This window comes from Scardinius erythrophthalmus (assembly GCF_964197995.2).
Source record: "Scardinius erythrophthalmus genome assembly, chromosome: 9".
NCBI lineage: Eukaryota > Metazoa > Chordata > Actinopteri > Cypriniformes > Leuciscidae > Scardinius > Scardinius erythrophthalmus.
In genome coordinates this window covers 19,559,179-19,576,150 of record NC_138229.1, presented here as the reverse complement: position 1 = coordinate 19,576,150, position 16,972 = coordinate 19,559,179, and the positions used below count along the sequence as shown (strand labels likewise).

Sequence of the window (16,972 nt, the reverse complement as noted above, 5' to 3'; positions counted from 1 at the left end):
ATCCCAAATTCGTTTGAGCTTTATTTTGTGAAAAAAACAACTTTTATTGAGCTTGCTCAGGTTTATCCCATATAAACCCTACAAATTAGCTGAGCGCAAGCAACACTTTTTAATATTTGCATCAAAAGCTTTTAAATGCTTAATAAAATCACATCTGTTCTGTTTGTGTTTATTCTCCACTTCAGAGAACTATCAGCTTTATGTGCCAGAATCTGCTGAGGTAGGGAAAGCAGTTGGTAAAATCAAAGCGAACGATGAAGACCTTGGCGTCAACGCTGAGATGACATACAGAATTACGAATGAAGAAGGAGCTACCATGTTTTCCATCTCTACAGACAATGACAAGAGAGAAGGAATCATCTCCCTCAGAAAGGTCTGATCTAGATGTTCACACAAAACCGATGCTTCATGTAAATCCATGTCTGCTCATTCAGCCATGCCCTGTCTTTTCCCATGCTGGCCAAAATGTCATTTCTGCTTCTCCCTTGATCTTATTACTGATGTCCTTTCTAGCCTCTGGACTACGAGAAGAAGAAGGCATACTCTTTGAACATTGAAGGTGTCAACACCCATCTGGATCCTCGTTTTTCTTACCTGGGCCCTTTCAAAGACACCACCACGCTCAAGCTCATCATCGGGGATGTTGATGAGGCTCCAGTGTTTACTATGGACTACTATATAATGGACGTGTACGAAAACGCTCCGGCTCGGACAGAGGTTGGCATGGTAACTGCTCAAGACCCGGACAGCACTAGAAGCAAAGTCATGTGAGTTTTCTGAGAGAATAATGCTGGTATATACGGCCGTGAGCTATATTTTAAATGGCTATAATAGCAAATGTCATTGCCTGCCTCTGGCAGTATGTACAATCAGTAATATTGTCCACCATTCAGTATTAAATTGAGAAAGCCTTTTAAATTCTAATTCAATAACTGAATTCAAATGGAGGTAGTAAATAGGATGCAGAATTGCAATTTGATTTTAAGGACGTACATTCAAAATTAATTAAAAAAAGAGAGAGAGAGAAAAGCATGCAATTGCGTTAAAATTGCGTTAAAATCTAAAATCTGTGCTATGTGGGTTGAATATTCTCCCATAGAAAACTGTAGTAGTGGCAAGCTCTTCCTGTCATATTTCTAATTACTGCTGATTACAACTTATTATATTATAATATATATTATCAACTATTGTAAACATGTATTAACCTGAACAGTTGATGATTAGTAAATAGTTTTTATGGATGCATTTAGCTGCAGAAGAAAACCCTCAGATCTCTGCGGTATATAAACATTTAAGCCTTCAAGCTTCATCTTAAAATTTTGTAAAAAAAAAAAGGTTGAAGGTTTATTACGGTGACCGGGAGGGGACATGTTTGGCTCAATTAGTTTTGTTGTGACCATGAAATATTAATTTGTGGGAACTTCATATCAACGAGATAATTTTTTCGAGGTAACGTCATCCTTATGTCGTGGCCACGCGATGTAAAGTCGTGGCCTCGAGATGTTGAGAGAATGACATATTTTGCTTGTGCCCACAACTTCATATTGTTCAGGGAACGAAATGTATTTCTCGTGGCCACGAGTTAAATGCATAAACAACCTGCGTGACCATAGCAACTGGAAATTATCAGAAATGGATTTAATAATTAATAATACCCTTAATAATAATTAAAAACCCTTAATAATATATATTTTTAATTAAGAAAAAATGCGGAATTAAGAAATGGTTCTAAACATATTGCCTATTATATCTCACGCAATGTTTCCTATAGACAGCATTCAAATGAAGTGTGTTATTATCAGTAAATATCAATAATGTCCCCTCTAGGTCACTGTACAAAGAGATCTGAGGATTTTCTTCTGCAGCTATAGCTAAATGCATAAACTATTCACTAATCATCAATTGGTTAAGTGTGACAAAGCATCTTGAAGTCCTGTCTAACCAGAAATTGTGTTAGAGGCTTATAATAATCTGCTTTTTGATAATCATTGGTTAACAGAATTAGTTTTTTTGTTTGTTTTTTTAGTTTTTTTTTAACTCAAGGACACTTTTTTTCAGCATTAAAATGACTATATACTCTTCAGAAATGAATCTAAAATACATATCATCATAACTTGAACAATATCTTTAAGTTTAACTTTTCTGTATTGCAATTTTAGGTATTCCATTGACCAAAATTCAGAAGGTGATGCACTTTTCAGCATTGATGTTGACAGTGGACTGATTACAACCACCAGGAGTCTAGACCGAGAGGAGGTAGCCTGGCACAACATCACAGTGATGGCTTCAGAGATTGGTATGTACTGCTCTCGGGCCAGAATCCTGTCTGTATATATTGATTTTTGTTTTTATGTTGGTTTCTGAGGAAAACACAGGGAACCATTTTACCAATGATAACTTCATTTTGAATAAAGCATTCTTCTTGAAGTTTGGAGAGGGAACACCTTGTCTAAGAGGGAATCATAGGCCCTGAAGTCTGAATCATCGATACTGACCAAAACAAATGTCTCCTTGAAGGAGTGTTGCATTGTGGGATTGATGCTGAGGCTGCTGCAAAGCATGCTGGTGTGGCTTTGAAGGTGGACAGGGTCAATCAATTTTCTTCTCTTTTTCCTATTTGTTTCTTCTTCTTTTTTACAGATGCTTATCTAAGCAATTATATTTCCTCTACACTTTTCTTCACAATGGTGTTCAGCTAATGGGCTGAAACTGCCCTCTGTTATTGCTGATAGTGAACTGATAATGTTAGGTCACTAGTTAATCTCAGTTCCATCATACTGAACGACATTCCTCGCACATAACTCCAAAATGGGTCTAACGTTTCCCACACCAATTTTAAATTCTCGTCATGCTTCAGTGAATCCCATGAGAGAAGCATGAATTATTTATTTTTCACTGTAAGGTTTTCAACATGGTAAATGTAATAACTATAATGTTATATCATGAAAATATATTTTTTTCAACTTCAGGCTTTTCAGGATTTATTTTTCACATTTTTTGCCTTTAGTGTGAAGGACAGAGGCTTGACAGGAAGCAATTGCATGTTGAAAACTTTAATGATTCTTCTCAAAATGTATTGTGTGAAAATTATTATGGTGTAATGGTGTCATTTCCATCCCAACACTTTGGTAACACTTTACTTTCATTAATTGTTCACTATAGTTAACATCAACAAACTATGGAAAATACTTAGGGCCCTATCTTACACCCGGCGCAATGCAGTAGCAAGCGCGACACAAGTGTATTTTGTTAGTTTCAGTCCGACGCAGTTATCATTTTCACGTCCTGTGCCACGTTGTAAAAAAGCAAATGTATTTAAAGGGAATAGGAGATGAGACTCTGGTTTAACGCACGTAAATCCCAAAACACATCCATTACTCATTATGAGAATTGGGACAACCCTTTTAGACCATGTGCCTGGCACGCCAACCATTTTTCCCGTCGTTAAACTAGCAAAAGTGGATTCGGACACGCCATAAGACAAGTGAACTTGCGTCGTGCGCTTTAGATCATGTGCTTAGATCGTTAAAATAGGACCCTTAGGGCCTGTTCACATATCGCGTCTTTTGCGCGCGCAAGTTCGTTATTTCAAATGTAGGTGCGCGGTATGCGCGCTCATAATGGAAGCGACGCGGTCGCGGTGCGACGCGCTCGTTTTTTTCCAAGCGCGTCCGCGCCGCATCGAGATAAAAACATCTCAACTTTTCAGAATGCCGCAAGCGCACCGCAGGTCACGTGACAAGAACCAAGCTTAGCAACGACAGACGCCTCCGGAGCGCAACCACCCGAGCGCTTTGGAAAAAGGAGAACACGGCGCGCCTAGCGTTTTCTATGCGTTTGTAGGCGCGATATGTGAACGCCACCTTAAAGTGTAAAGCTTAATTTGGACATTTACTAATACATTATTAAAACAAAAGTTGATAATATTTTAATATTATTAAATGAAGCTGAGCCAACATTAACCAACAATGAACAGTTGTATTTGTATTAACATTAGTTATTAACTTAGGGGCTGCTAACACGACACCGTTTTAGCAGAAAACTCTTAAGTTCTTTCTGCGCAAACTTCAAAAACGCGAACCAGTGAGAACGCCGATGTATGTTGTTGGATATTGCTGTTGGACAAATAAACTAGTAGGTTCTCACAGTTAAAGAACACCCGAAAAAGGGTTACAATATCTCTATATTGTAAATAAAACGTGGTATTCATCAGCAAATATTGCTGAGTCAATTAAACTTCACGCCAGTGTGTCCTGATATGGCATGACTTCAATCATGTGAAATCCCTCATACATCAATCATTCATCGTTGTTTTGCCGGTTATTTTTTAACTGTCCAGACAGAAAATATCCATGATTGAATATTTGTCATATTTTTTTTCCAGACAATCCAAATCTGGTGAGCTATGTACCAGTCACAATCCAGGTCTTGGATGTTAATGACAATGCCCCCTATATTGCCACAGACAGCACTCTGGTTGTGTGTGAAGGCTCCAAGGCAGGCCAGGTTAGTTATCGCCTCTCATTCCTTTTCTCAGTGTGTCCCTATCACTCTTTTCCGACCTGTCAGCTCCCATCTGAACCCTTGAAACTCTTGTTTTTCCTATCTGCACTTTTCTCCTGTCCTTTTCTCCTGCCCTATTATTTTCTCAAACCATCTTTTTTCATACTTTAATTCTGCCATTCAGTTCTCACATATGTATGAACCCACACACTCCCATGTACACAAATACTATGGATACATATATAATGCATAAATGAGAAACACATACGCTTCCTTTTTGATATGTCTGACACCATCAAGGATGGATTTATCTGTGGCTCGACAGATTTTGGAGGCTTTTAAACCTATACATAATTCAGCGTGTACCAATGTATTCACCGGCAGATAGGAGTCAGCATCAAGCGCACTAAGAATGGCTCACAGGAAATGTTAATCATTGCACGTTGAAATCTAGGCCCATGTGCCGCGGCATAGCCGTTATAACTTTACCCTTGAATGAGATTACGATTTAAGCGGTTGAACACACACAATTCACACACAGTAGGCGACAATACTTCTTTTTTTGGGGTGATTAAATAGCAAAGGTCCACTCCAGACATTTGTGTCTGCTAAACCATAAAGGGTATTTGAAGGGTAAATGATGAAAATTCGGTCATCATTTACTCACCATCACGTTCCAAAGCCATTAACATATACTTTTCATGAAACCTGAGAGGTTTATGTCCCTCTATTAATTGTTCAGGTAACCAAAACTTTGAAGATCCAAAAAGGTCATAAAATGAAAACATATGCATGGGTAATCGAAGTCTAAAGGTGTTATTCTATAAAGTTCAATTATTCTGCCTGAAAGAAAGTGTGTGATTAATATAGATAGTTGTGTTTTTATTTTGGAGTCTTGCTTAATTAAAGGCTGCTTTTAAAGCACCATGGAGCTTTTTTATACATATTCTGTTTCATTCAAGCCCAGTAACCCATTTGCTGTCTTTTATAAGGCAGAGGTCCATTCATAAGCATAGAAATTGGCTCTCATTTATTATGACTTTTGGTCTGCTTTGCTCAAATCGGTCCATCTAACATCTAAATAAAATCCTCCTCCCAATTACTGAAATTTGTGATTGTAACTTTGTAAGATAATCAGGGATTGCTGTCATGCTGTGGCCCTTGATTAAGTGTTTCCACAGAGATAAGGCAGAACCACATTGCTTGTACTGGCATCAACTCACAGGAAGCTCTTTCCTTTTGATTTGCACTGCACTGATCCACAACAGTACGCTGCATGAAACCATGCATTGTAATTTGGGAAGAAAGCTGTAATGCAGTGACACTGGTGGTTTTCATACTCTTGCTTGGTCCGAACCCAAGTTTTTTTCTACTCCCTTCTGCATGTAACAGCATCATTTATTTCACATTTTACTTTTAGATGTGTGATGTGTACTATGTTTGCACCATTGAAATTGCAAAAATTACATGTGATAGTCTTGAAAGAATCAGTAAGAATGTGATTAAAACAGAGAAATCCGTATGTTTTGCATTATATGCCATGACTTCACAGCTAAAGTGTGTTGAATTTGCAGATTTAAGTTTGTGGTCAGTAGAATTTTTGGTCACACTTTAGATTATGGTCTATGGTCTTATTCTCACTATTTTCTCAGAATCAGAATCAGAATCTAACTATTAACTACGACTTTGCCTCAATAAACTCCTAATTGCTGCGTATAGTTAGTATGGTAGTTGTTAAGTTTAGGTATGGGGTAGGATTAAGAGATGTAGATATGGTCATGCAGATTAAGGCATTAATATGTGCTTTATAAGTACTAATAAACAGCCAATATCCTAGTAATATGCATGCTAATAAGCAACTAGTTAATAGTGAGAATTGGACCCTAAAGTGTTTCCAATTTTTGTAAAAAAAATTCTGAGGGAAGTTTCTTATGCTCACACAGGCTGCATTTATTTGATTATTTGATACAGTGAAACAGTAATATTATGAATTATTATTACAATTTAAATTACTTTTACTATTTTAATATTTAAAAATGTAATATTTTTCTGCTGTTACTATTTTTTACAAGATGCAGCCAGTAAAAATGTTGACAGGGCAGGTAAAAATCTTATTGTTTAGTCCTGAATCATCCCTTTGGATTAACCACCAAAACGGCAACAAATGCGAGCTGTTCCCAGATTCAGTTTATTGAGAAACGGGTAGCTTAAAATTTGCATTATATTTGAATAAGAGTGAACAGTAGCTTGCACAGGTGTGTCATTATATTTAAAGAATATCTGTTCAATTCTGATATTAGAACCGGTTGATTTCATATCAATTACAAACATAAACCGAACTACCGAAACATCAAACAAACTGTCCAAACTCTTACATAAAACCAACTCGAATCCACACAAGATGGTCTGATGTAAAAGTGCCCTAGAGAGAGAAACCCCTGGTCTAACATGGGTCATGCAGCACAGACAGGTGAAAGGCTTCAATAATTGGTCCAGACACTGCATAAGGAAATTCCCTCTTGCAGCTGATGTGCTAGCAGGAGCCAATTAGGTTAACAAGCTGACAAAACATCATGAGGCTGAGCAATGCTTCAAACCAGCTATCTGTTCAATGACTGTAATCTAAACACCCAACTGGCCAAGGGGCTTCGGGTCAGCAGTCTGAAGTTAATGTCTTTCAAAATTGGAGAGGAAGAAGAAGCCCAGGTGGTCTAATTGCATTTCTGGGTTATAAAGAGCGACACAACCCGCCTCTCAGTGAAGCAAAATCATCTCTTTTAGATATTTTTAGTGCTGCTTATCATTCAACATTAATTTTGGAGTAAGAAAGAACTAAGCTTGAGCTTGTTTTCTCTTGTTCTGTTCGGTTTCTTTCTCTTTGTAGGTCATTCAGACCATCAGGGCCACAGACAAGGACAACTTTGCCAATGGACGGTTCACCTTTGCTCTACCAGAAGACCTTCCAGAGAATCCAAACTTCACTCTGAAGGACAATGAAGGTAAAATACAAACAATAACAAAACCGCTCCCATAGGATTTGTTTTGGCTTGGTATAACATCTAATTAGAAATAGTTTGATGAGGCAAGCCTGTAATTTAGGAGTTGGTTACAAAAGCAAATTCCATATTCAGTACTTAAGTTGTGCACAGGCTCTCATGAAAGTCAAATAAGATCTGACTGATCTAAAGAGCCTCTCCGATGGCATCTCTGTAATGGAATCTTTCTAATGTTTTCCAACTGATTTCCTGATGTTTGCTCAGGGCAAACCCTCAGTGCCTCTCCACAAACATATTTAGTACCACATGGTGTCACACAGATCACCTTCATTTTCTGCCTTCCCCTCATCTTCTTGCTCTTTTTTTTAAATCATTGCAAGGCCAAGGTTTCCCTGGAAACCAGGTCTGTGTTTATGTTAGCTCAAGGCTCCCTTGTGGAGACGGCCGGGCTGTAATGATTTCCTTCTAATGTCAGACTGCTGCTTCAATGAATCGGGGCTACAGGTGGACCGGTCGGGGTTTAACAGGGCAATCAGGGAGATAAGAGGCAGATGCTAAAAGCCCAGAGTTCAGAGGATCCAGTGCTTCAGAGCTTTATTTGAATTTGTATCCTAGCCAAGCCCCCTACCCTCCCCCCAGGCCACTCCATCCTTATATAATATCCCAGCGGATTTACCATTACAGACAATTTTACACATTGGGGGTTGGCGCACTCCTCAGAACACACTTGAGGAGCGCCTTGTTGAGCTTCCTGTGATTGGGTGGGTGTGTAAGGCTGTCATCTTTGATCACGTAGATGTTCACGTAGTGCTCTCCTGGCACTTCAGTCATTATGTCAGCGTCCACATGACCATAGTGCTTGCCAGGGTGAGGCGGAAAAAAAATATGATGGAAATTCCCTCCGGAGGTGCACTTATTTTCCCCCTGGGAAATGGCAGCGAGTTCAACTGGATAAAAATCATCTTGCCTGTTATGTTTTTCGACATAGTTCATATTCTGAATCTAGGAAGCATTTGTAATGAAGCTCTCCACTGCTTCAGTAGAATGGGTGAGGGAATCCGCACAGATAGCCTACATCAAGTTTGACAGCATGCCACGGCTTTGGCAAGAGTGTTTGTGTTTGTGTCATCTGGGATGGGACACATTACATCGAGAGGATCCCTCCTGGGCCAATTTACTGCAGTTCTCTCTCAGGCCATTTATCTCCGCCATTTAAACACTCACATTAAGTTATAACAGAGTGATCAGGACTCATGCCAGAACTGCAGTATTGGCAGTATATGTTGTTGTTGATGTTGTTGTTGTTGCTATTTCTTATTTATTTATTTATTTTTTGAATATTTTTTTTGCACTACACATCTCACAGTGATGATTAATTATCCGCAGTACATGCATGAATTGCTCTCATGTATTTTCACAGGGAAAGTGTTTACGATTCACTGCTACATAAATCAAAGCATAACTGTGAATTTCCCATCCATGTATAATTACAGACCACGTTTTCTATGTTGTTTGTAAAGATGCGCTAATGATCGTTCCACCCTCTGTTATTTCATGTTAATTTTTTAATAGTGTTTGGGCAGATTAAATGGAGTCTACCTGCAGGCCATTTCATAAAACACAAAATCAAACACAAACGCGATAAACCTAGGGGTCACTACATGAAAGGCTGATTTATGAATAAATATTTCAGAGATGCTAATTTTGGTAGTGTTAACTAACCTTGAGTTTGAAAATCTTACTTCCTGTAGTATCTAATGCACGCACAATAGTTGCTGGTTCTGCATGCATGATATTTCAGTACTAAATCAGTTATAAGCAGATATTAGCAGTTTTTTATTATTATTATTATTATTATTGTGCAATCATATTTCTCTGTTCTTACATTTAGATTACCTTCAAGCTCTAACACTCAATTAAAATGAATCTTTAAAAGCACTAATCATTTAATAACACATAAATATCTTTATCTCAAAATGAATATCCATTTTTGTACTGTACATTATAATGTACATTATAATTCAATTGACTGATTTTAGTTTTTAGTGTTTTCTTTTGCCCCTGGTGTCATAGACAAGGCTTAATCCTAGTACTAGACTAAAATGCATGTTTGAGCTGTTTAAACTGAAAGTAACTATCACTGACATATCTTAAAATATGTCAGTGCCATTGTTCTGTCTCAAGATGCACACCAGTTTTTTTTTTTAAGGCATGTTTATACAAGCTACTTAAAGGGATAGTTCACCCAAAAAAAAAGAAGTCATTATTTACTTGTTCCCATGTCATTCCAAACCTCAACTTCGGAACTCAAATGAAGATCTTTTTGATGAAATCTGAGAGCTTTCTGTACTCTCCATTGACAGCTACGCAGCTACCACGTTGACGCTTCAAAAAGTTCATAAAGATATCGAAAAACTAATCCATATGAATTGAGCGGTTTAGTCAAAATTTTCTAAAGAGACTCAATTGCTTTATATGATGAACAGATTGAATTTAGGCTTTTATTCAAATATAAACATTGATCAGCGAACATAAACAGAAGCTCAACTGAACCTGTTTGATGGCGAGAATAAACCTCATTGGTTCTTGCTGAATCTCAAATGTGCTGCGTAATACATGAGAATGAACCTCATTAGTTCTTGCTGAATCTCAACCATGCTGCATAACACACGAGAATGAGCCTCATTGGTTCTCACACGTCAAGCGAACATGGTTGAGCTTCCTCTTTCCACAACTGATGTGTGAGTTGATGAAAGTTTATATGTGAATATAAAAGCCTAAATTAAATCTGTTCAGTGTATAAAGTGATTGTGTCTCTTCAGAAAATTTGGAATAAACCGCTCGATTCATATAGATTAGTTTTACGATCTCTTTTTTTTTTTAAGTGTCAAAGTGGTAGTTGCGTAGCTGTCAATGGAGTGACAGAAAGCTCTCAGATTTCATTAAAAAGATTGTGTTCCAAAGATGAACGAAGTCTTTTGGAATGACATGAGGGTGAGTAAATAATTACAGGATTTTCATGTTTGGGAGAACTATCTCTTTAAATGTCCCAATTAAACTAAGGCCTTATCCTTACTTAATCTAAGCCTTGTCTGTGAAACCAGGCCATAGAATACCAATGTTGGTCATTTATTGGTTCCCTTTATTGGTTCCCAGTTACAGCCTAATAATAATTCTTGAGGTTTGATCATTTTAAAAAAAATAATAATAATAATTGTATTGTTGGTATTATTGGATTTTATTAGTATTCAAAAGATTGTGGCTAAATACTTATGTACAGTAAATACTCCTATACACCTGATAAGCTGAAACAGGCAATTTCTCTAAACATAGTGCATTTGTACAGCATGATTGACATTAAAATGTCCCTACCAATGTTAAACCCAAACCCACGCTCTTGCTCTCCCGGTAGCTAATATTTCAGAGGGAGACAGGGATCTTCTTGCATCCCAATCCCCCTCAAACCCTCCCAGGCTGCAGAGTCAGAAGACACTAGCTCAAACCACAATTACAAAGTGAAGAAGCTGCATGACCATGCATACACTGAGGTGCTTAAGACCTGCCTGTCAGTGGGTGCATGCATATGTAAGAAAGAAAGCTAGCGACAGCTAGAGAGAAGGTGAAAAACCTTGCACAAGCCTCTCAAAAAATGAGAAAAGTTGGAGCACCGTAGGGAGTAGGCTACAGTCTGTCAGCACACCAGCGCTTCAATACTCCTGTTTGGGAGCTACAGCAGAAAAGCAAACAGTTGTTTACTTGTTTTTTGTTTTTTTAAATCATACACAACTAAAATGGACCAATGTGAATCAGAAAACTACATGTATATGATTATTTACTGCATTATTTTCTGGTGTACCCATCTTAAAATGCATTTAGAAAACACATAGCCTACATGTAGTTCTGACTCTAAATTCTGACTGGATGATCCGACTGCTTCTGTTCAAAAGTTTGGGGTTGTTAATATTTTAAAATATTTTTGAAAGGAGTCTCTTATGATCCCCATTGCTGCATATATTTGATCAAAATAGAGTAAAACTGTAATATTTTCAAATTTTATTACAATTTTAAATTACTTTTTTATTTTAATATATTTTAAAATAATTTGTTCCTGTGATGGCGAAGCTGAACTTTCAGTAGTGCCAAATTATCCGTCAGAATTAATTTTAATATGCTGATTTGGAGCTAAAGAAACATTTCAATATTCTTATGTTGAAAACAGTTGTGCTGCTTAATATTTTTGTGCAAATCATGATATATTTTTTCAGGATTTTTTGATTAATAGAAAGTTCAGAAGAACCTTATACTGTCACTTTTGATGATTTGATTAAATTGACACCACAAATTCCGTACAGTGCAATACACATGCTTAAAATAATCTTGATTAAACATTTTATTTTATTTGTGTATCCACCTTATTTTTGTCCATTTATAAATTGAATGTGTCCGGCTTCCGGTGTAATCCACTCCCAGTAAATTTTCTGTACAAAACAGCTTGTTATGCTGTTTGATATGCAAACTGGTATTTCTTACATATTATTTTAATGTATTGTCATAATTATAAACACACTGATTTGTAGCACAAAAAGTTTTACAGTTTACTGCACTTTGATATTCTAGTTATATCGGCTAATAAGTCTCGCACATTCACAGAAAATAGCTTACTTCCTCATGCCAAAATCAGGTGGATAGGCCTACTAGAAAATGATGGGGTCCCATGGTCATTTGGCAATCATTTATTAGCCTAAATATATTGGCCTCGAACCAACAACATTCAACAATCACATTATTAATAAATGTAACTGTTTATTAAACATTGTTGTCTATCATAGTGCTGTGGATGCTGTTTTATATCTGTTGTCATTTCAACAGTGAGAAATCCGAAATCACATCAGACAGCTTGAAAATGAAGTAACAGAATGCAATATTTGAAAAGCTGTTCTCCATTCTTGGAGGCAACTGCCGAAGATGGGGAGCGAATTGTTTTGTTGGCTTCTGTTGCACGGCGTCGTCATGCATGCAGCCAGCGAGAATAAACCTCTGCTCTCTCTGACAGATAGCAGCGTGAGCGTGTTGGCGCGCAGGCAGGGCTTCAGCCAGGCAGAACAGGAGCTGTACCAGCTGCCCGTGGTTGTGTGGGATGGAGGAGAGCCCCTCCTCAGCAGCACCAGCACACTTACGCTCAGGGTGTGTCCGTGCCAACGCGGCGCCAGAACACCAGTGTGCAGGGCTCAAGCCTTCCTATCCTCAGCTGGTCTCAGCACTGGAGCCCTCATTGCCATCCTGCTATGTGTAATCATCCTCTTGGGTAAGAGTGAAAACTATAGGGCCAAGATATTTTTATTTTTATTTTATATTTTATTTATAAATTAAATGATCAGCATGACATTCTTTCTTTCTTGCTTTCTTTCTTTCTTTCTTTCTTTCTTTCTTTCTTTCTTTCTTTCTTTCTTTCTTTCTTTCTTTCTTTCTTTCTTTCTTTCTTTCTTTCTTTCTTGATGGATGGATGGATGGATGGATGGATGGATGGATGGATGGATTTATACTGCAGGATAACCAAGCAAATATGAACTTTACATTGTTGCAGATCATTTGTTATAAAGATCCAAGGAATCGTGGGAGGATGTACAGTATATCCAAGTTGTTCTCCTCTGCTTATTTATTTTATCTGACATCCTAAGAAACACTGCTTGAAATTCACTGGTTGTAGATGAGAAATTTCACCTTGCAGTACATGTGAAATCCCCCTCTCTCACTCAGGTCCACTGACAAAGACACCAAATATAGATACTACTCAGGAATGCTGCACAACTGTGTAGGCTGAAACCAGGAACAACAATCGTAACATGCACATACCTGAACAGACATTCAAATATTGGTCAAAACAGTCTTTTTGTCTTCCTGAATTTAGATGCTCATTACCATTTATGGCAAAACACAATACAGATGATTTTGTCTGAGCAGTGCATAATACTCTAAAACAATAGCTCCATTCCAAAGTCTAGTGAGCTGCCTACCTACCTTTCTGAAGATAGCATTATGCAAGCTGGTTAGAAAAAAAACCAGCTTAGGCTGGTTGGGTGTTTTCAACAGGGTTGAGTTATTGCATATATCCTTCATGGAACTCAGTGAAAACATTCATCCAGTTGAGAGAAATGTCTGTAATATAGTTATGTTTCATCTAATGAACGTTGACTAGTTTACCTAATATGTGTATGCTATGTAATTCTAAGGCCTGGTTTCACAGGCAGGGCTTAGATTAAGCCAGGATTAGGCATTAGTTCAATAAGTACATTTACGTATCTTTTATAAACATTCCTTAAAAAAAAATCCCACACATTACTGTTGTGCATCTTGAGATAAAACAATGACAGTGACATTTTAAGATATGTCAGTGCAAGATGATTTTAGTTAAATTATAGCTCAAACATTAATTTTAGTCTTGGACTAGGCTTAAAGGGTTAGTTCACCCAAAAATGAAAATTCTGTCAGTAATTACTCACCCTCATGTTGTTCCAACCCCGTAAGACCTTCGTTCATCTTCGGAACACAAATTAAGATATTTTTTATTAAATCTGTTGCTGTAGTGCTGTAGCACGTGCACAGACGCGCTACGCTTAAACACTACGTGAAAAGACTCGAGGCCCAGAGAGAAGGAAATGAAAAGTGGAATAAAGTCGTTATTTTTGTTTGTTTTGCGCACAAAAAAAAGTATTCTCGTCGCTTTATAAACTTAAGATTGGCCCACTGGAGTCACTTGGACTATATTAACGATGTCTTTAATAACTTTTCTGGGCCAGCAAGTTATAGTGTCTTAGAAGCCTATGGAGGAGTGAGCCAGCTCTCAGATTTAATCAAAAATATCTTAATTTGTGTTCCTAAGATGAACGAAGGTCTTACGGGGTTGGAACAACATGAGGGTGAGTAATTACTGACAGAATTATCATTTTTGGGTGAACTAACCCTTTAAGCCTTTTCTGTGAAACTGGGGGTAAATATATTAAACTATTTTGTTGTTAGCAACATGCTACAGCAGAGCCCTTCACATGAGGTTTATTTATTTTATTTTTTGTGGCACATTGATTTAATCACTTCTAATCATTCCAAATCAATCACTTATGAGCAGTGTTATTTAGTATGGATTCTATGGTTATATTAAAGTCCCCCTGTAGTCAATAATTGAATCCCTTATAACTCAACTTTGATCACCAAAATGACATACTGTATGTAAGTTTTTCCCTGGAAAAAAAAATTATTCATCCCTTAAAATAGCTTGAATGCAACTCTACACCTTGCTTCATTTAGTATAAGCAGATCTATAAATATGCTAATTAGCCCTGCCTCCACTCATGCCAGCTCACAGATTCACTCGGCCAACTTACTGGGGTAAACGGTGCACAATGGTGTCGCTCTTTACAACGTCGGACACATAATGGTAATTAATATGATTTGCCTTTTGCTGACACTCAAATTGTGTTATCAAACAGCTAATAATGTGTTGCTATTGCTACACAAACTATGTTCCTGTTCGCCATCTCAGTCTGCCTTCAAACAATCATCATAAATGCTTGAACAACTCAGAACGTCAGTGGAGAAAGGCATATAGTTTATCACAGTAAACTGTGTATACTGAGGCTCTCAGTATACACAGTATATTGCTAAATTTACCCGATTTTTCTTAACAAAAGAATATCTTGGGATGACCTGGCATCTCTCGAGACTCCCTTGCTAATTTGGTGTAAATGATATGCTAAAGCCCGCCGGCACGTTGATGTGATTGCAAGGTAGTTTGAGACGTCAGGAACACCAGCAATTTCAAACCGCATTTTTGAGACTTTTTTTCACAGCAGTTGTGTTGCTGGTGTTGGTGCACTGGTGTTGACTTAAAGCACATTGAAAACACCACATAGACATAAAAACAATATTAAAAACTTGATTTTCACCACAGGGGGACTTTAACAATAATTATATTAATGTTGCAGCTAACTAGGTTTTAGAACAGGGCTAATCTGTTCAAAAGAAGAGGCTCATGGCTATTTATAAAAAAAAAACTTCATTGATTTCACACCAGTACATAAATTATAAGGTGATTATTTACCCAGACAAAGCTTTTCCTTGTATGAAAATGTCAGCGGGCAGATGACTGCACTCCCATTTGATATGTCACTAACTCACAATAGTTGTAAAGCTAATTCACATCACCATTTACATGGACAAGCAAACTGTGCTTGTGTCTCCTCTCTTGTAGCCATCGTGGTTCTGTTTGTCACTCTGCGTAGCAAGAAAAGCAAAAAGGAGCCCCTGATCATCTCATCGGAGGATATCAGAGAGAACGTAGTCACGTACGACGACGAGGGGGGAGGCGAGGAAGACACAGAGGCCTTTGACATAGCGGCGCTGAGGAACCCCGAGGCAGCGGAGGAGATGAGAATAAGGAAGGACCTGCAGTTGGAGTGGAGGGCAATGGGTACGGAGGCTCTCAGTCCATCGTTGACCTTACCGGATGAGGACATCCATGAGGTGATTAAGCTCAAGGTGGTCAAGGCAGACCGGGACACGAGCGGCCCGCCGTACGATTCTCTTCAGACGTACGCTTACGAGGGCCGCGGCTCCCCGTCTGGTTCCATCAGCTCTCTGGACCTGCCGGAGCTTCAGTCGGAGCTGGACCTCAGTAAGGTAGACAGCTGGGGCCCTGAGGTACAAATACTTAGCAGAGTCTATCAAGAGAAAGGCCAGCAGCACTCCCCCTAATGGCTGCGCATGTTTTGTAAACCAGAAGTAGTGTGTCGTTTCCCTGATGTCGGGTCAAAGGGGACTGCAGTGAAGACTGAAGTTTTTTGTCATCCAGTTTTGCTGTTGGATTATTTGACTGTTGTTTTTCACTGGCCTCTACAAATGGAAGTAAGTTGATTTTTGAAGAAAAAGTTTAAAATTGAGAAAAAAAAAAGAGAACTCGTAAAGGAAGCTATTTTCCCTGGTGTATATTTTCTATTGCTTAATAAAATTCATGATTCCAGATAAGTAAAACATGCCTCTATTGTATATTCCTCCTTTTCCAGCTACAAAAGCGTCCAATTCAATATCCCGACTGATTTGTGATGACATCTTTCATACTGCGCTGATCATTTTCCCTCTCAAAATAGAAATTAGATTTCTGTTTTCACAGCCTAGTGTTTAAGTTTTCATTTTTCACCCAATATGATGTGCCTTTCTATACTAGATCGACACTGAACATAGTGTGCAACATTTAGTATAAATCACCTCTGTGAAAAGCAAAAAAATAACGTATTATAATTCTCATGAGCAGAGAGAGTTTTAATTGGATAACAACGGCATTCTGTGAAAGATAATTGGATTCAAATGCTTGAGTGGGCACCTTTTATTACTTTCCTAGGACTTATAAATCAACTGTGAAAAGTCTGTGTTGCAATCCAGTCCTGATCAATTCCCACGAGCCTCACAACATGCAGATAAAT

General features: G+C 38.0%; 1 protein-coding gene across 1 annotated transcript in view; it reads left to right on the top strand.

Annotated features, from left to right (window-relative positions):
* Positions 1-16,247, top strand: part of LOC308695539 (cadherin-18-like) — a gene marked incomplete at both ends in the record, with an annotated part of 51,616 nt that extends 35,369 nt beyond the window's left edge. Inside the window, 7 exons of the mRNA XM_081373716.1 lie at positions 186-373; positions 514-767; positions 2,160-2,296; positions 4,385-4,506; positions 7,388-7,502; positions 12,553-12,804; positions 15,745-16,247. Coding sequence (XP_081229842.1) covers positions 186-373; positions 514-767; positions 2,160-2,296; positions 4,385-4,506; positions 7,388-7,502; positions 12,553-12,804; positions 15,745-16,247 — 1,571 coding nt within the window. The remainder of the gene's footprint in view (positions 1-185; positions 374-513; positions 768-2,159; positions 2,297-4,384; positions 4,507-7,387; positions 7,503-12,552; positions 12,805-15,744) is intronic.
* Between the last annotated feature and the right edge of the window lie 725 nt (positions 16,248-16,972).